This window comes from Nesoenas mayeri (assembly GCF_963082525.1).
Source record: "Nesoenas mayeri genome assembly, chromosome: 2".
NCBI lineage: Eukaryota > Metazoa > Chordata > Aves > Columbiformes > Columbidae > Nesoenas > Nesoenas mayeri.
The window spans coordinates 91,296,900-91,317,549 of NC_137543.1; the positions used below are offsets into that span (position 1 = coordinate 91,296,900).

The following is a 20,650-nucleotide window of genomic DNA, read 5'->3' on the forward strand; positions in this document are numbered from 1 at the left end:
GTTTGGGTGCATGTCAGGACCAGGAGCCATGCAGAGAAGATAAACTGGTTTTATGCTGACAGAAGGGTACATCTGCCAGCAGCATCAGCTGGCTCAGGATCCCTCTCACTCTCGTTTACTCCAGGAGCTGGCAGCCTGAACCATGCTCCACAGCCAGTTCTTTGTGGTTGTCTCAGTCCCTGATGCTCACGTGTGCTTTGGGTGTAGGAGGCCTTGGCCCTCAGTAGAGGACATTTCACAGCCAATTGCTCTGTGAAAGACAAAGGCGTTGCATGACATCATGTTGTTGGGATGTCCCTGTCCTCTCTGTAACAACACGCAAAAGCGGGAAAATCTGGCCTGAGAATTCTGAAAACCTAGAGGTTGCTGTGCTTTTACCATCACTCACAGAGTGAGTTTTTTATAGGCTCCTTTTGCAGCTATGAAGATATCAAGCGCTGAATGGGAGCTGCTGACTGTCTTGCCTTCAAGGTAGGAGAGGACAAGAAAGAATTCATAGTTTTAATGGCCCAAACATATCTATTTTCCCTGCTACACAGTACACAGACCTGCAACCCTTACATACTTTTCTTATCCTTTCTTAATCCACCTTGGTTTCTGTAGCTATCCAAGCCGGACTCCTAAAGCTCTTGCTCCCTTCAGCTGCAGCTTGGCTCAGTTCTACTCCTGGGGTTTCCAGGAGCCCAGCAAAAGAGGACCAAAATAGCTGCTGTTGCTATAAAGGAGCTCAGGTCTCCCTCAGAGCTACGCCACAAGGTTTTGAAAGTAAATAAATACGAGTGGAGGTCTACATGGTGAAATGCACCATGACTGACGAACGTGTGAATACAGGCATGTATGAGATGCCCCTCACACAACATACACTTCACAGTGGCAAAAAATCAGAGACCCATGTTTGTTAAAGCTTGCCAAAGTCTATTTACACAGCAGCAAAAGAATGAGCCGTGCAAAACACAGAACCGTGGCCACACGCACGCATTCACAGTGAGTTATTTTTAACATATGCCTCAGCTCCTTAGCATGTCAGCTCCAGGCTTGTCAGGCATGGAGGCAAGCTGTATTTAATTATGGGTGAAACTGCCACACCAGAGAGAGATCTGCAGCAACAGAAGGAGGGTGAGAGGTAGGTACGGCAAGTTCAGTCAGCGAAACACGAGAGCTCGTCCTCCAGATACCCAAGTCTGGGGTTGGTCCTTCAGAGTGACTAACAGGGACAAGGTCTTGCTCAGATGATACACCTCCTCCTCCTTCTCCCCTGCTCAGTCCCTTGAAGCCCCTATCTCCATCTAGTTTAGTTTTTCCCCAGGGGATATACGTGTTGCTGTATGGTGTGAGTGCATTAGACAGCTCCTAAATGCCACTGCTGAGTTAGCACCATGTTGTCAGCACAGCCAGTAGAGGGACGGATGGGTGCTCTTGGAAAGGCCCTACACAAGTGAGTAGATGTTTTTCTTTCAGTAGGAAGGAGGGGAAATTTGGCAGCACAGAGATTGGAGATACAGTGAGCTTCAAAGGACAATCCTTCTCTTATGGAAGTAGGATAACTCAGAAGAGAGGGAAGTGAACAATGCTGCTTCTCAATAGTCTTTTTAGGAACCCTCCTTAGAAAACTGTTTTTTAAAGGAGTTGAAGAATCTGTCTCCTTTTGGGATGTACATTACACATAGTAAGACTGACAATTTTCCTATTAGGTTCATTTGTTTTACCTAGATACAATGTTTCATACAAAGGGTAAAGAATCTATTTCAACGTCAGCCCTGGAAGTCTAATAATTGTGAGAGGCTGATAAACAAATTCGAGCTGGAAGCCACAAGTAGAGTAGCTGTGTAGCAGAGGTAAGCTTTATTGTAAAAAGCAGCCTTGGGAGGGGTTTTTACACTCTGGGACCAACCCTTATTAGTCCTATGAATAACTACAAGTGTCAGAAAAGGAAAGAGGAAAGAGGAGACAGGAAAGATGAAAGAGGAGACAGGAAAGAGGAAATGAAGTAGAACAAGGGAAAGAAGAAAGAATGGAGAGGAGGAGGAGGGGAGGAGGAGGGGAGAAGGGAAGGAGAAGGGGAGGGGAGGAGAAGAGGAGGGAAGGGGAGGGGAAAGGAGAAGGGAGAAGGGAGAAGGGAGAGAGAAGAGGGGGAAAAAAGGAAAGAAAAAAGAGAGATAGTCTAATAAAACCCAAACAATCAAAACAAGCAAGAAGGAGAAATATATTTTTCTAAAAATCATTGGTGTCTTCAAACCACTACTTTAATATTACACCTGGGTTCTTCCCACCCTCAAATCCCATTGCCCTCAGAAACACTGAATATGGACTTTGAAATGTAGGAAACCCAAGTATCTTGAAATAATTCTTGCTTTGGCTCCAGCTAGGAATAACATCTGACCACTCTGTCCCAGAAGTGAATGTTTCTAGTACTTTATAGTCATAAAACACACATCAGAGTCACGCACCTTAGGTACTAAAACCATTCAAAAATACAGACAGATTTTATGTGCCACTTGATGCTGCAGCAGCAGTGCAAAAGAACATAATAAAGACAAAGATTCCTTTGTATGAAATATTGCTATTTATAGAGCACCTCAAGGGACTCCCTCCTCTCTGCTCCTCTAGGGCCTGGCTGGGAATTCCAGGGAGGAGCAAAAAAATATCCCAAAGCCTTCATTTAGAAAGTAAATTTTGTTGTTCTTTGCTAAGACCTGGCATACAGGCCTCTTCTCTGGAGTAAATTTCTAGGAAATGCATTCCACTGCTGATACATTATTCTTTCTTCCCCTAAATGGGACTCCATGTTCAGACAGGTGTTTCTGTATCAATGTTCAATTTTTGTAGTTCTTTGTTAAACAGGCATATAGTGATTTAATAAACTCTTAGTACTGTGTTACATACCAGCACCAACAGACTTTTCCACCAGCACTGAAGTTAGTTGCTCTCGTATAATGCCAAGAAGGCTCCTAAAAAAATAAATATCCAACTTTTTTCCAATGAGCAACTTTTTTCCAGAAGCAGAACTCAGCTCAACATCCCATCTGAGGTGCTGGGGGACACCTCATGTCCCAGCCACTCCATTAGCTACCACCTCCCCTGCCCCAGAGCTGCTGAGGAGGACAGGTGACAGCAAGGGTAGCAATACTTCCCACTAAGACAGATTTACTGCCTGACAAAAGGAACAAAACCTCAACCTTCCTGGAATAACCCATGTCCCAACACTGCTGTGAAATTAGATAAAGTCTGTGGATACTATGAAGAGTTCCACTGATGCTGGTGTGGGTGTCCTGAATTGAACCCTTGATTATTTAGTTGTATTTATATGCCCCTCTGACTATAAGTGGGAATGTAGTGTCACCTAAATAAGCCATCTAGGATCAGCTAAAACATCTTTATGTTCTTAGCTGCTTTCTTGTGTTTATAACTATTCCTGTGGAGCAGGCCTGGAAGACTGTAGAAAAAGGAGCAGTAAGTCTCTGCTCTCATCTCAGGCCAAAAGGCAACGATTTATAGGAGCCTGAGGAGTACATATGGGTGGCTGCATGGGTGCCCATGCATGCACATGTGTGGAAAGGTGAGTGTAGCCTGGCGGACCAGGATTTATGATCATTCCAGAAGTATGCCAATGAATAAAATGTTCCTACTAATATTTAGGGCTAGACCAATATATATGGGTTTATGAAGCCATTTAAGGAAAATACAAATAGACAACAATTTATGAGGAAGTGGGGAAATATATCATTAGAGTAAGGATGCAACATATAAACTCATCAACCACTGTAGGATTTACAATCATGTATAGGAAACTACTACTAAAAACAAGACTGAAGGCCATATAAGCCCATCTAATAATTCATCTCCTTTTCAGAAAAATCAGTGCTGGTGCAGCAGTGACTGTGGAAACTTTGCAGCACTCATGCTAAACTGGCTGCCCCAGGTGCAGGAGCCATGCTTGGACAGACTGAGCTCCACACTGTGGAAAGCTAAGAGCAGCACAAAGTATACCCACCACCATGAATGTGGTAGTCAGGAGAGATCAAGACGGGTGAAGGGGTCACTGGCTCCTCTACGCTCCCTGGGGCTCCATGTAAACTGCAATTGTTTCTGCTGTGGGATGTAAGCACAGCATCTATAGCTCTCTTGTGGCTCTTTCATCTTAACCCCAGACCAATAAAATGAGTATTTCCCCAGGGGTGATGCTCACCTTGCCACCTATTAAAGCCAGGAAATGGGCTGTGAGGAAGGAAATATGTAGTGATGGAGCAGCTCTGAAACCACAGGTACTGGGGCAGGGCTGCAGTCCAGCATGAGACCAGAATAACATCGCACTATTCTTCATAAGTGGATAATTTTCCACACGGATTTTTTGGCACATTCATTGTTTTCCATACTTTGGCAGACAAGTATGGTCCTAGTTTGATGAAGCATTATGTGAAAAACTGAATTATAGTAATTCACAAGTTAGCACTTCATCCAGTTTCACTGATGATGACTCTATGGAAAACAGTCTTTTGAAGTAAAAAGGACTTTAGTCATAAGGAACTATCAAAGAAGAATATCAGTAAAAGTGACTTTCAAGAGGCTGGAGTGAATTACTTACATATTTACACATATATATATTTGTTTACATAATTTTGCCCATGAATTCCAGACTGTGTGAATGGTCTTTAAATGGACTGTGGATTAAAAGAAACTGTTGGTAAAGACTGTTCTGTGAGTGTTTCAGACCCACTTTCAGAAGACGCGAGAAGCATTTGTCCCAGGTACCCTTGATTCATTATCAATTAGTAGGATTATGCAGTCTCTTCTTGCTTTACTTGCTTCATTAATCATCTTTTTAATGATGCAAAAGAAGCAAAAATAGGAGCAAAGAAAAGAGAACTAAAACTAAATTTTAGGGAATAGAGGAAATAGAATAGTTCTGCACACACACAGGATCAAGTCATTACCATTGCCTCATTTTTCAGGAGCAAAATTAGTCTTTAATGGACAAAAATTCTGTGATGGATTAACGTCAATGCTGGGAAATTTCCAGTGCTGGGAACTTATAATTTCTGAACAGCTTTTTACGGTGCTATTGCACAAACAGCCCCCAGTGTTGGTACAGCCCTGCAAAAAGAGATGTTGAGTTTTCCCAGCTCCAGTTGAATTCTCTGGGAGCCAAGGCCAGCCATCCCTACCAAAAGTATCTTTGTACCTTGTGAGAATAGCACCTTGGAACACCAAAAAGATTCTACAGCTTGTAGACAGCATAGTCCACATTGCTTGAAGTGGCCTCCCTACCTTTGGAGATACCCAAAACCTGTCCCTAGGGTGAGGCCTTGAGCAGCCAGAGCAAGCTGGGCCTGCTTTGAGCAAGGGCTTGGACATGAGACCTCCAGAGGTCCCTCCAACCTAGGTTATTCTACTGCTATGCTTTACCATTTGAAGTCTGCTTGGGCACAGAGAGAGCTCTTTGGAAAGGTAATTTGTCAACCATCTGCCCATATTTTTGTGTGTCCATCAATTTAATCTTTCAAACTCAGCACCTTCCTATGTGATATAGCCCTTGTTTCCCTGAGCTCAAGCTGCCTCTGCTGTATGTCTGTGGCCTGAGCCAGTCCCTTGGTGTAGCTCCTGCCTGACAGTACCATAGGGCAGGTCTTTGGTGATCTTAAAGTCAGACCTTGGTCTATGGGGGAGAGTCAATGGGAGAAAAAAAAAATATCCAGAAGGGAGTTGACCCCATTTTAAGACAGCAGGGCTAAACTGCAACCCAAGGCAGTCTAGGACCAGATTTTGGACTGGGCTCTGGCTTTCAGGCAGCTGAGAGGTGGATGACTGCTCTTCAGGCAGAAGAACAGAAAAAACCTGGGTGTAAAAGGCCACAGCTCCCCATTACAAAAAGTTTAAGAGCAGAGCACTGAAATCTTGAGCACTCCGTTCCCTTTCCTAAGTACAAGAAACCCCTTCTTTCTCCTGGACTTGCCAATAAAAGGAGAAGTAGCGAGAGTCAAGCAGATCATCTCTGGATAATTTCCTTCTCCTTTGTGGACTGTTTTTGTCTTGCTTTCTGCTGCCAGCCTCTGAGAAAAAAACGTACTGTGTTTTCACCACATGTACATAAAAAGAAACATTTGTGGAGCACTGAGTATTAACCAGTTCCTAGAAGAGGAGCTTGAACATCTCTTCTCACAGCTGAATCTCTGTGAGCTATAATAAATTCATTGTAGAAAGAGGGCAGTGGTGTTCACAGAAACAGACACTTAAAAAGCAGGGAAGGGCAATAGCATTATATACTATCCTGTATATGCAGCACTTTTCTTCAGCTGATTGCCAGATATCACACATGGGACATCAGCATTACTGTTCCCATTTCACAGTAATAGCAAAGAATGGGGAGGAGAAGTCAACCACAAACTCAGGGCTGACTCCAAAGTCATAATTCAGAGCTGAGTTTGTTGCAAAGTCTCCCCTGGCATTTAACCCCGTTCCTACTGTGGCTGAGGATGAAGGCATTTTTATCCCTGATTAGAGATTCACGGTACAAACCATGGACAGATGTGTTAGGAAAGAGCAAGAGGAAAATAAGTGAATATGTTCTTTGAAGTGGACTGTGCAATGTCAAAAGAAGTGTTAAATTTCTTCTTCTAATATAGAATATCTGATTAAAATAAACGCAAACTGCACACAATTCAATAAAAAACAAATGTTCCATTTTCCACTTCTTCTTGCTACAGCTGTTTGTTTTAAACATATAAAGATAAGAACAGTCTTGAATTTAATTAAATCCCAAAAGAACTAATGATATTTATGCATATTAAATTTTTAAAGGCACTTGTGGCTGTTCAGCCAATCATTCACTGGACTGTCATAACATGCCTCCCAACCCTAATTTAAATTAGAAAGAAGAGACCCATGAAAAAAAATGAGCAGACAGTAACCTTTCCACTGCACATATGTTTAAGAGATAAATGCCCATCTAGGTTTAAAATGCAACAAATCTAATAAATGGCCATATCATCATAATTCAATGGTGGAAAAAATCAATGTTACAAATTTTGGAACTGCATCTCTCAGGAAAGTAAATTAAAACGTCAATTCAAACCTACTTTAAAGAGTTTATAAGGGAAACATTGATGTCTTAACACAGAAACTCCCAGATCACTCTAGGTGAAGCTGGGGCTTTCCCAGAGCTGTGATACAGGGAGCAGTATTCAGTGGGGCCATCTTGGGAGAAAAGTAGGAGGCTCCACTCTGTTGCTTGGTTTCCTTCTTCTTTAGCGAGGCCATAGAATCATTTTGATTGGAAAAGATCTTTGAGTCAAACTGTTAACTGAGCACTGTGGAGCCCAGCTCTAAACCACATGCCTAAGAACCTCACCTACATGTCTTGTAAACAATTCCAGGGATGCTGTTCTCTGGTGCTGTTCCTTCAATAAACCAACAGGTACCTTAGGACCTGGGGCTTTGATGAACTCTCAGTGAGAAGAAAAATGATTTCTTGCTCTTTTTGCAGTAAATCAAGAAAGCCTCTGATGTGCCCCTGAGTAAGTCTCTGGTCCAAAGCTCCAATCTCTGAACCTTCTCCCTTGTTACCAAGTTGGCTGTAAATCACAGAATCATAGAATCATTCCAGTTGGAAGAGGCCCTCAAGATCATCGAGTCCAACTGTAACCTAACTCTGGCACTAAAACATGTCCCTAAGATCCTCATCTACACATCTTTTAGACACCTCCAGGGATGGGGACTCAACCACTTTCCTGGGCAGCCTGTTCCAGTGCTTCACAGCCCTTTCCATGAAGAAATTTTTCATAATATCCAAACTAAATCTCCCCTGGCACAACTTGAGGCCATTTCCTCTTGTCCTATCACTTGCTGCTCAGGAGAAGAGACCAACACCCTACATGCTACAACCTCCTTTCACATAGTTGTAGGGAGTGATAAGGTCTCCCCTCAGCCTCCTTTTCTCCAGGCTAAACAGCACCAGTTCCCTCAGCTGCTTTTCATCAGACTGGTGCTTCAGACCTTTCACCAGCTTCATTGGTCTTCTCTGAATTCTCTCCAGCTCCTCAATGTCTTTCTTGCAGTGACAGGCCCAAAACTGAACACAGGATTCAATTTGTGGCCTCACTAGTGCCCAGTGCAAGAGGACAATCACTTCCCTAGTCCTGCTGGCCACATTATTGCTGATACAAACTGGGATGCTATTGGTCTTTGTGGCCACCTGGGCACAGTGCTGTATCATGTTCAGCTGGCTGTCGATCGGCACCCCCAGATCCTTTTACACCAGATGCAGGCTGCAAAGTTGCAAGGCTTCCTATTCTTCCACCCTGTGTAATTTTCCCACCTTGCATACTCAGCATTTTGTTATCCCAGTTCATACTTAGTCATCTCTCCCACCTCAAACAACAGACTCCTCCTCTCTGCATCTCCTAGACGCTAATAAAATATGTTTCCCATTCCACCTACTTGTCAGAATTGCCATACAGCATTAACTAGAGATAAATTTGAAAGTCCCCGATTCTGCTCTTCTTCTCTCACAAGAAATTCTGCTGACTTTCTTGAGTAAGGATTCAGATCCTGTTTAGAAAAGCTGTTCCTTGCCTATGGTTAAGCCTGTTTTTATGGTTTATCAATCATAACAGGAAAAGGCCCAGACATTAAGTACTGCTGTGTTCCTGTTTATGAAAGACTCTTCAGCCTTACTTTGCTGACATGACACAGCCTTTACCAGGCACTTACCTATCAAATACTCCAGCCAGAATTGGTCCGTCTCTGGGTTATAGGGCCGGTTGAAGTCAACCTGGATTTGGAAAAGCTGTCCCCGACGCACTATCAGCTTGGGGCTGTAGTACTTGTCAGTGTGGTGCTGCTGCTTGTTGATCTCATGGGGCTCCTTGAACATCTGAATATCCACAACACGCAGGTAATCTGCAGGGACACGTAAATGAACAGAGAGGAAAGGAGTCAGTATATCGGAATGTCAGCAGAGACATCAACATCATGAGAAGCCCTGTCCTCCCCTTCTCCAGCGTTGCCTCATCAAGGAACACCATGCAATGGAGCATGCTGGATCTGTTCAGGGTTTACATCCTCCTGGCTGAGCAGGGACTCACGGACTGACACTTCTCCATCTACCTGTCATTTTCACAGACACTGCAAGGTTTCTAGTGAATTATGAAAGCAATTGCAGAAAGACCAGGTTGCTATGGGTAGAAAGATGAATGTCCCCAGGGAGAGCTGGGCTCCATCTTTCCTTTGGCATTGGCTTTCTGCAAGTCTGGGCCTTGCTGTCACAAGTTTACCAGTGCAATCAGTGGATCTTTGACAGCTGTGGCTTCATGTCTCCCATCTTGTAGCCCTTAATTTGTAAAATGTAAATTCACAGGGGGTTTGTGATGTTTAAATATATTAATGTTTGCAAAGTGCTGCTACTATTGAGCGCTGAAGAGCCTGAGATGCAGATAATGATCTTGCATTCAGCTGAGAGCGTGGATTGTCTGTATTAAATAAGGTTTTGGTGTACTGTATGTGTCTAGACTCAGCTTCTCAGTACACCTCCACTGCTATTACCGTCTTCTTATGAAAACTAAATATAACATTACAGTGTATAATTACAGCATAGAGTTATAGGCAAACAGCAGTAGGTGTCTATAACATGCATGGGCAAAACTTCACTCCCTTCAAATTAGGGCTGTCTAAAGGGTTATAGCCTACCACTGCTAGAACTTAGCCTGCTCAGCTAATGACCATTGTGGGGTGGCATTGGGATAGCCAAAGGCACTTGCAGTCACCATGAGCTACATGACTGCACCATACCAGGAATTTTCACAATGGGAGTCTTCTCACAGAACAAGCAACCACATGAAAACAAACTGGACATCATTCTTTTGCCTACATACTTGGGCAGATAATGACAAAATCTCTGCCAGGAGGACCATTAGTACCCACCACCAGGAGAGAGATTGAAGTGTAAAGCTTGATTTGCAGCTCTCAGCTTGTCTTTCCAGGTGCTGACAGTTAGAAACTAGATAATTCCTGCATTTTATACTGATGATACAGAGCCAAATTCATGCCTGGCAAAAAGAGGTGCACATTTACAGCAGCTGGTGGAGCTGTGTGTACTCCTGATGGTGGCTAATTTGGCCTGGAATTGAGTACACTGTGAGCTGGAATGATGTGCTCAGCTAATGAGTTGGATATTGAAGTCACTGAGGACTGGATGAGGCCTGTTTCACGGAATCGCAAGCAACAGCTTTGTATGCTGCTCTTCCTTAAAGGTAGGGAGATGTCGCATGGTGGCTGGCTCTGGACAAACAGCAGAGCAGTTCCCTCTGGGATGCACAGACTCCAGGCTACTGTGGCATCTGCCTCAGCCCTGCCCTTCTGCAGGGATGTGTTCCAGACAGCAGCAGAGCCCACATGCAGCAACTCCCCTGGACACCAGCATGGTCCTTCTGTCCCAGTCAAGCCACCCAAACTGGCCTCTGGGTGGCAGGTGACAGAGAGGGGGAATTAAGGGCATCAGGAGCAGGTCCTGCTGGTGCGTTGTCCCCATCACCTGGGAGGAGGGAAGGGAAGGGAAGGGAAGGGAAGGGAAGGGAAGGGAAGGGAAGGGAAGGGAAGGGAAGGGAAGGGAAGGGAAGGGAAGGGAAGGGAAGGGACCTGTCTGAGGATCCTTTTATGGAAAAACCTTGGACAACTGAACCTAAACCCATCCACCTCCTGCTAACCCAGGCTGGAATATCCTGTTGAATCCTGAGGCAGGCTTGAAGTCCCATGGCAATGTTATTGTTATCCTCCATTTAATTCACTAGGCTTCTGGAGTAACTTCTGTAGATCCCTGCTGGCTTTAGTGCTGGCTGAAGTTACAGAGATGGTTTTTGTGTGAAACATTAAATGTGTTTTGCTCAGAAATAATTCTCATTTCTCCTTTGTGAAGTGGGGCAAGTCTTTGCCTCCCTCCCTGCAAAACTTATCAATGCTCACTCACAATAACACTGACAAAGCTCACAAATTATATAAGGCAGGAAATTCCCAGAGGGGAGTAAAGCAGGGGCAGGGGAGAGTGTCTCTGGTTTTCTCTCTCAACCCTCCCAGGCTGAAAGCAGTGCATGTAAAAGCTGCATACCTTGGTTTGAAGCTATCAGTAAGTTTGGCTCAGCTTCTCCCTCCTTCCAAGGAGGCATAAAAAGAGAGCTGAGGGCTTGCGTTTTCCTCTCATGTTCTGAATTTAAAAGCAACAGTGACCCTGCCCTTCCTTCGCATGTTTTCCCCTTCAAGGAACTGCAAAGCTAAGCCACCCTGGGCCACCAGTTCAGTATTTGCTTCATTTTATCTCAGACCCTTACATGGCTTCTGTCAAAACACAACCATATGCACCTGCAGAAAACACATTCCACTTTCACTCTCAGTGTTAGAATGTATGTTGAGCTTGCCAGATCGAGATAACCTGTGACCAAGCCTGTGTTAATTACAGTAATGGCAATTATGGAGGACAAAACCTGAGCAGGGTAATGGGCTGTGCTAACTCCATCACCAGGGTGTGATTAAAAGGAAGGCTCCAGGCAAAGTGCACGTCACTGCTCATCTGTTTGTGAGGGACAGGTGGCCACCAAGGCCTCCTTTTAAGTCAGGTCCTTCTGTTAGTTTGCCTGTAGCCTGGTCTGTTGTTTAGTGCAAGCAGGTTTGCTGCATGAGAGGCAGCAGTCTGATGCTTTCTTAAAGCTTTTGCAATGTTAAGCTTGCGTGGAAATAAATGAGCACAAGCTTGAGCTGTTTTTCAAATAACAAAAATAGCCTTAAAATATCAGGTTTTCTTGAAGGATCAGAGAAAAAAGGGCTCTGGATTTTGAACCAAATAGTGTGAGTTTCCAAAAGAGGTGCCCATTGCTGTGCGAACAGGGGAAGCACGATTCTCTGTCGAGTTGCTGAACATTGCAAAGGAAGGTGCGTGGGGAGCTTGTAGACCATGGGGCTGCAAGGCTGCGTCCTCCCACCAAGCAGCTGTAAGTGCCAGGCCCACGTGTAACGCATTGTGGCGAGATGAGCTAATTAGGAATAGCCAGGGGGAGGACACGGCACAGGTGTGCTCACAGAGACACAGGCTTCTTGCTGAAGAAACACTCGGGGGTTGAGCATCCTCCTCAATGAGCATCTCCTCCCACAAGGAAGCTGGGCTCCAGCAACAGGCAGCCCCCTGACCAGGCTGGGGGTGCAGCAGTCCCCGTCAGCCTCTGCCACATGCTCCGGCTGTGATTCAGCAGCACAGAAGTGGGTGTCAGCAGAGAGCTAGTCAAGCACAGAGTTTACCTCATGCTACAGTAGTAGCTAAAATAGGTCAAATGAATCACACCTTAAAAATGCCTGTTTCGCTCTGTTGGCTGTCAAGGGGAACGAGGGTGACTAGCTCAGCTGTAGACACCTACATTGTACAGATCAAGGGCAGGATTCGGTTAAATTTAGGCATCTAAATGATATGAGCATGGTACGCAACTCTTATTGTAGCCAGTTGATGGCTGGTTGCTGTAGCCAGAGGACTGTGGTACAGATCACCCTGGAACTGACACTCACAGCCTCTCTGGACAGCCTGTGCCCTCACCTCCACTTGCTGGCTGGCTCTGTGTTGACTATGATCTGATGCAGGTGAAGACACTGACATTTAGATGTTTATAGCAGGTGTCCAATCCTTCCCCAAAGGCTAGAAAACACCTCAGTTGTAGCAGTAGGGATAAAAGGGATAAAAGCATTTGTTTGTTTTTTTCAGTGTGTTACAGCAATGAAATGTGGGAACCACTACAAAAAATGTGGACAACCCAGAAGTGTAGAGGTGTGCAGGCGAAGGGGAAGGAGGTGGCACAAGTAACCCTCTGCAAGGATGTGCTTGCAGCGCTATAGCCCTGCCATGCTCTGCCGCTTCAGCTCTGCCTGCAGGTGTTCACTTTATTCCCCAAGCACAATGCTGTGAGTGCTCTGGGCAGGCTCAGCTCCTGAACATAAGTCCCAGTCTGAGCTCCATTGAGCTATAAACCTTTAGTGTGGTCTGACGGGTGACTTAAGCATCCTACCCCAGTGTGTCCAGGGATCATACTGACATCAGCTGGTATCACAGACTTAGATCACAGGTGATGTGCACTGAAACAGGAAGACGGCTGCAGTCCCTTCCCTTCCTGTGACCCCTTGCAGGTTGTTGCTACAAGCACTGCAGAGCTGAACTGCACAGTAGAGCTGATTCAGCTGTACAAAAAGAGTTTTGCTGTTATGCAGAAGTTTATTTTTCAACCATGCCACTCCCATAGAGGGGTTTATCCTCTGGCCACACAAACTCTTGCTTTGGACAAAGGCTGTTTTTCTCACCAGCAGTATCACCTTAAACGCATGTTTGGTTCCCGCCTCAGGTCACTTGAACTGACATTCTTAAGTTTCAATTGTATTTCAGAAAAGCAAGAAGCTCCCATCCAGCAGCACCATACTTCATTCAGAGCCTGACATGAAGCACATCAAAAAGCAATGGGAATCTTTCTCCTGGTACCAGTGGACTTTAGCTATAGGCTCTATTTGTTCCAAGGTATCCCACACCCTTACACAACTCCAGTTGAGCAGATTGGGTTTGGAGCAATATCTAGTTAGGACCTGTATTGCATTACATTTGACAATTTAAACACACATACTTGCCCCAGAGCTACAGAGTTGTTTGAAAATGTTCAAGCAAAGTTTCTATAGTCTTAACATGCCAGTTGGTTTGCTCAGGCATTTTTTTTTAAATATATGTGTATTATAACGGGGAACATGTGGTTAAGACACATGTTTAGGATTACAGAAATAATTCTTTCCAATAAAAATTTGAGTTTGTCACTGAAGACCTCTTTGCCCATTTCCCAATGTGTAGAATGCCAGTAATTAATGCTTGTCCACATTTATTCAGCCTTTTTTCAACCCTGCATGAGAAGTCCCATATGAGCATTAAGTATTATTACATCTGGCTACCCTGAGTTGCCACATTCAACAAGTTCTCCTGTTCATTTCCAACAGGCCAAAAAAACATCATCATTTAATTGGTGACTCATTCAGCAGCCACTCTTGATTTTTTTTTTAAATGAAATCTTATCTACTTTTTTTTAAGGTTCACTCCAAAAAGTTTACCCTGAGAATGTGGATTGATTTGCCTATCCCCTACATTATATTGTTTTGACTTCCCAACCAAACGATTGAAACACTTTTCACAGGAGAATAATTAAAATTATGGGGATGTCTTTGAGAATTGCAGTCATTTTATGAGAGAGTTGAACATCTAGCAAAAGTTTTCCCTGCCAGTCAGCATTTTGCAGTAGTTTTGCAGTCAGTTCAAGGCCAGACAAACCAGAAGGGCCATTAGGAAGGGAGCCTCCTCTTGTCCCCTTCATGCAGTGTTGCCACAGCCACGCCTGAAGCCAGCACTTTCTGAAGTGCCTCTGTGATTGTGATCAAACCGGGAAAACCCATCCTTGCCTTTTTCTTAACCACTCCCACAGTTCAATCTGAAAACCGGTCACTCAACTTCTTCGCTCCTTGCTTTTCTTACCCTGGAGGTAATGTTTCCTAGCACATGGGTGTTTTTAGTAAGTTATTTCCATGAACAGCAACAAAAGCTATCTGACATCAAAATACATAAGGAGACTGAGAGGTATGTAGGACACAAATTACAATACTAAGCAAAAAGTGGTTTGGTTTTAATTCACAGACCTGGGCAGGGGTGAGTATGGAAGAAATAAAAATAGATTCATGGCTTAATTGTACACTGTACCTTTTGGATTAAATCCTCTAGGTATCAATCCAAAAGCCTCCATCTCAGGGACCTCATTTTCTTCTTCATTAGAGTTGTTTGATGGGAGGGCTCTTCTCCCATTCAGAGGCGGTTTCCTCTCTTCATTGGTACCCATTGTTTCAGACATCCTGTATTAAAAATGTTGTAATACCATGAAAGAAAGAAATATTGCAATTAAAAACAAACATGAGCCAGCATGGCACATGTAAGATGGGAGAAACCAAAAACAATGTGTGGTGCCAGGAAACTACACATTTTTAGACACACATAAATAAAAACTGAGAGGCAGAAAACATCAGTCTAATGGTGGAGTACAGCTCTCTAAGGAGTGGAAGGCATTTTGTGTTTGTCAAAACACATGAATAAGAGAAGAAGAAGGGTGGGAGAAGCAGAAGGAAGCCTAACACAGAAGTGTTTGTCTGGGAGAAGCAGGACACTAAAAACATTAGGGAGTTTCAGGTAAACAAACTGAAAAAATCATTCACTCTTCTATCCTCCAAAACAGCATTATTGAATCCAAAATAGCAAATTATATTTCCAGAAAGTGCATCACACACTACCTCCCCCTAATAAAAATGACATTCTAAGTTATACTGCAATCATCCCAAATACTACAGCCTACAACAGTCTGTGGGTGATTACTGGAGAATTGTATTTTTGTCCCTATGCACACAAACACCCAATATCTAAAAGGCTAACTCCTGTACCAAGACAATCCACTTTTGAGAAAGAGAGAGAAAGAAAGAGAGAGGGGGGAAAGGAAAAAAATAAATAAAGGAAAAAGCACTTATCCACTTATTTCTCTCCCGCTAACAACCTTAAGGGAAATCTCAGATGTAGGCTGATCAGAGATTTCTCTTTGAGCTAGTCAAAACTGCTTTCACATCTATTTCAGTGGGAGCATGTAGCAATGAAAGTACCATGCCATCTTTCTAAGAAAATATTCATGGCTGAGAACAAAACTTCTTCCCAAAGCTCCTGAAAACAGCAATTCAAAATGTAGCAATTATTTAACAGCAGTAAGCTCTTAAAGGAAGTTTTTTAGTTAGCAAGGGTACCTTCTTTTCAGATAGGTTTTTTTTTTCTTTCTTTTTCTTCTCCCTTGCAGAATTTCTGAAGAGCTATAGAAGCCTGGAAAAAGTTGGGGGTTTTTAAGTAACCTCTGTGTACCCTCCTCCCTCCTGTTGCAATAGGACAGTGCTGATAGGGTTGCCAAGCCCTCCCCACACCACCTCGGAGGATCTGCTACCGCTGGTGGCACATCTTTATTTACTCCCTCCCTCTCTCTGCCTGTCTCGCCCCAACCCCACTCACCAGGAGCATCTCAGGGCACTTGGGCACCAAAGTTTCAGTTCTTAGTGAGACGGAATAGAGCTTCTCATGGCACAAGGGCATGAGGGAGACCAAATGGGATTTTCTGAGGGACACAGCCCAAGAAGCCATGCTCACCATGTTGCTGATATTTAATGGTGTCTCTGTTTCATGGTGCCTGCAATGCAACTTCATGTGCTGGTTTTCAGAGTACCCCCAGGCAGATACGGTGACAGTTCCCCTGCCTGGTGCATCCTGCCAGTCCCTTCAGAGGACTGTGTGGAACGTGGACATGGAGAGCTTGTTGGTAGCCCAGCAGAGCAGATCTTTTTCTTAAGACCCTCTGCAGTTCAGGACAGTGAAGGTATTTTGCATCAAACAGCTATGTTTGGCAAAAATGACCTTCAGCTGTTGCCCCTGATAAAACGTGTATCACCTAACAGCCAGGGTCTGGGGCAGTACCTGGTGGAAGCATTTTAGCTCCACGCCAACTTTGCGCAGTTCCACCAAACTCTAAGATAACTGGGAAGTGTGTGTGACATCTCCTCTGTCAGACATAACTCCATGAACCAGTGGAGTGAGTTACACAAAGAAAAAGCAGTGTACAGGCAAGAACTGAGGCCCACTGGTTGGTAGCAGAGGTACAAATTACCTACTAGGTGCACAGACAGACATACACAGGCCAAGCAGTGGAAGAGCCCCACTTAAGCACATGGGACCTGCCATTGGCACTTATTTACCTCAGTTGCAGGGTAGATGAAGCAGCAAGGAGACACAGTGAAGAGGACCCCACTCTCTTTCAGCTAGCTATGACTTCCAGTCCTGTAACATCAATGATGCCTCAAACCTCTGCTAAATTCACATCACTGAAGCCAAGCCAGGAGGTAGAAAAGATAATTGTGTCACATTCCTGTAATGGGAAGCAGCAGGACCCCTACCCTAGCTCCCTGGAAATTTCCCAGTAGAGACCACAGCAAGGTAGAAGCCAGGATACCCTCATGGTGCAGGGCAGAGATACCAGCTGGGGACCTGGGAGCATTGTGTCACAGCACCAGCATGTCACTGCAGCTGGGCTAACCAGCCTCCTCGGGCTGATTGCTGAGGCACAGCACCAGGCTGCCGTGGTTTTGGAGGCAGCCTCACTATCTGCACAGGAGCATTGCACTATGTTGTCTCATAGCCAAAAGGCTCAAGCTCTCTCCCATCTCCCCCAGCAGGTTGTTAGGCATGTAGTATAGCAAGCCACCTAGCTGGGGGACTCCCCTTCCCCTCTGCCCCAGGAGCACAGGCACCCCACAGGGAGAGATATAGTTCCATCACTGGCATCCTGAGCTATGATTTCTGTTGACTCACTTTTAGGCAGATGGGACCTGCGGTAACCATCTGGAGGGCAAGCAGCACCCCTGGCACCCAGGAACACAACAAGCTTTCTGGAGGAGGAGGCTGGTTGCTGATTTTCTTTTTCTTTTTTTTCTTTTTTCCCTTTCTACCCTGATTCCTACGTGGCATGGTGTGCTTTGTGCCTCCCTCCCCACTTCCAGCCAACACTTCAGTTCCCAAAAACTGCAGCTGCTGCGACGACGTTACAAAAACTGATATAAATATTGCCTCGGTGCCATGCCTGCTGGAGGCCTGCAACACAAATAAGAAACGCCGTCTCCAGAGGAAGTCATGTGCTTCCCCAAGTGGCTGCGGTGCTGTCAGAGCCAGGAGGAAAACTTCCCGTCAGAGCGAGGAGGGGAGAGAGCGGATGCAGCCAAACAGATCCTGCTCCAGCCATTGCGCTCTAGCAGCCAGCGGTTGCAGATGTCTCCCCGCACCCGTCCACATCTCTCCAGGGTTTTCGGCAAAAGCTGGTGATCACATGGAAAGCGGGGAGGCCAAAATTTTTGGCGGTAGTGGCAGGAGTGGGGCTTTGCATGCAGGGAGAGTAACGTTCTGCAGGCTGTAATTTACTTATTTTATGGGGAGTGATGTAGATTCGTGCTTATGACAGCTCCAGATGGCAGGTATTTTCTCATTACCTTGACTTCTTAACATTTGCTCTCCCTTGCCTATTAGACTGCTTTGGCCTTAATTTGACTTCCATGGTTCGAAACTACTGACGTCAGGGCTGATGCAACAAGGGGCAAGGCGAACACAAAGCCCTAGTTTTTCTGCAGGGTCTTATATTTAATGAATGATGCACTGGGATGACCGGTGAGAAAGCACTCTCTCTTCCTGAAGCCACTTCTGCACTGAACCCTGTGGGGAACCGCGAGCCCATACCCACTTCTCAGAGGCAGCCTTCAGACGCTCGTGGGCTTTGCCAAAGACCTTTGCAGTCACGGGCACTGTTCCCACTGACCGCAATGGACTTTGGATGATGGACAGCCTGTTCTTCCCATCCCAAAAAAAAAAGTCCTTAAATGGCTGCAAAGCTCGCACCACAAAGGGTTATCCAAAATGCAGTTCCTGTTGTCACCAGAGCCAGTATCGCTCTGTTCCAAGTCCTCCCATGCCAGACAGGAGTTTGTGGGGGAACAAAATTCTGCAAAACCCAAGAGTCGGTAAAGCTCTACAGCCAGAGGAAGGGACGTGCCAAGATCTGTCACAAGCAAACTGATCAACCAGGTGCTCACATAAATGGGTTGCTGTGCTGTGTGCCAGCGGCTGGATGGGAGGGATATTGTGCCTACCACTACTGTAGCTACACCAAGCACTCCTCAGCAGCAGCTGAGCATTGTAAAGCTTTGCAACAGGGTGAATTGCTTTCTTTCTTCTTTTTTTTTTTTCTCATTTTTTTTTTTTTTTTAATATTACCCTCATGCCATTTGCAGTCTAGATGGGTCTTCAGATGCACTGGGACATTATACTACAGCATGTGCACAAGTGTACCTGTGACAACATCATTCTCACTCCCCATAAAACAGATTCTTTCAGCTCCAATCTATATGTAATAATACAATATTACCCCTCTCTTGTCCTCTCAGAGCTTCATTCAGGAACTTGCACTTTCTCTTAGATGATCAGGTTTGTCTTCCCCCCGCCTCCAACATCAGCACTTGTCTCCCAGAAACTCATGTTCCTCTTCCTACGATGACCTGCTTCACAAAGGCTGCAGGCAGAGTAGAGCAGATTCCATTAAAAAATACAAATAAAAATTGTTTTTTTAAAACAGAAGCAAATTTCAGAAATGTTCATTTGGTGGTTTTGTTTTCATATTTTGCTTTGCTTTTTTCAAAAAAAACCCAAGCCAGCTAATATATCTGTCTGTGTGTAACAGTTCTGGCTACCACAGACCGAGGAGTATCTTTTGAGCTAATGGTGAAAATTCAGAAGGCCCAGCTCCAAGACATGGCACATGCACCCATGTCTGTGTGTGTGAAAGAGGAGCAGAGACAGAGAGAGATAAAATGGCATCTCTTTAGACAGTGGAACATTTGGAGAAGGGGATATAGGGCCAGTATTCAAATTATATTGTTGCAAATGTTTCTGTTGCAGGGAGAAAAAAACATATATATATATATGTATTCATACACACATTCTGCTAGGAAAGTGTGGGTTAGGAAATTTATGTCCTCTCTGAAATTGTTGTTCCAAACTGCAAGTCTAAATTCAAACTGTAGATCTGGATCAGCATCTACATCTGAGCTGGCCATCTTAGGCTCCCTTTATCCTCCGCACAGATCTAGTCTAGGCAGTGATTCATCTCCTCCTACAGCAGACATGTAAATAGGTCAGATGAATCATGGCCTAAAAGTGCCTGTTCCCTGTATTGACTGCAAAGGGAGCTTGGGGTGATGGGTCCTACCATACGTGTCTACACTGCTGATGTCTACAGTGAGGTGAGATGAATCCTAGCCTAGGCACAGAAAAAGAAAATTATTTTATTTTGGTTTTGAGGCCTGGCTTTCAAGTGCTAAATTATCATTTACTTTTATGGAAGATACTGCTGAAAATCATTATCAGTGATATGTAGTATACAGTTCAATACACTTTTTTCTCTCAGAATATGTGGCTGCCTTTGCCAATTATGTAAAATAGATTTCTTGCAGTGCGTCAGATTACAATAAAATACATACAAGCTCATGAGATCAGGCTTGCAAGAACACATATATCTTTTTGTACTCATCTGTGAAGGCCTTTTGTTTCCTCAGATGGAAATATAACTGTACATGTAGTAACTGCAGCAACATAAGATAACAATCATATTGCCTGTTACAAACGAACAATTCAGGTTCCCTCTCCTATTCTTACTGACGTCAGAATCCGAAGCATTCAGTTGATTGGGTACTAGGGTTTGCCTCTGTTTCTTACAGAAAGAGTAAGAGAGAAGCCACGCCAGGGCAAAGGGGTCTTTCATAAGAGACAATATTCACAGGCTCCAGCTAAGTGTACTGGTTTATGTTTTGATGAAAGAACATGTCTCAAAAATGGGATTAAACAACTTCTCTGTTGTGGCCAGCTGACCCAGAAGCTGATAGAGACACGAAGGCAGTGGACCTTAGATTTTTATTTCAACCTGAAAAGGACAAGACATCAAAGCAAAGCTATAACTACTCAAAGACTTAAGCAGAAAAAGCCATTTTA

At 44.5% G+C, this 20,650-nt stretch overlaps 1 protein-coding gene across 1 annotated transcript in view; it reads right to left on the reverse strand.

The window, feature by feature from the left end:
- F13A1 (coagulation factor XIII A chain) overlaps positions 1–15,858 on the reverse strand; it is a 60,933-nt gene extending 45,075 nt beyond the window's left edge. Inside the window, exons 1-3 of the mRNA XM_080339094.1 lie at positions 15,826–15,858; positions 14,747–14,895; positions 8,707–8,895 (exon numbers count right to left, since the gene is read on the reverse strand). Coding sequence (XP_080195220.1) covers positions 8,707–8,895; positions 14,747–14,894 — 337 coding nt within the window. The 5' untranslated portion in view covers position 14,895; positions 15,826–15,858. The remainder of the gene's footprint in view (positions 1–8,706; positions 8,896–14,746; positions 14,896–15,825) is intronic.
- Between the last annotated feature and the right edge of the window lie 4,792 nt (positions 15,859–20,650).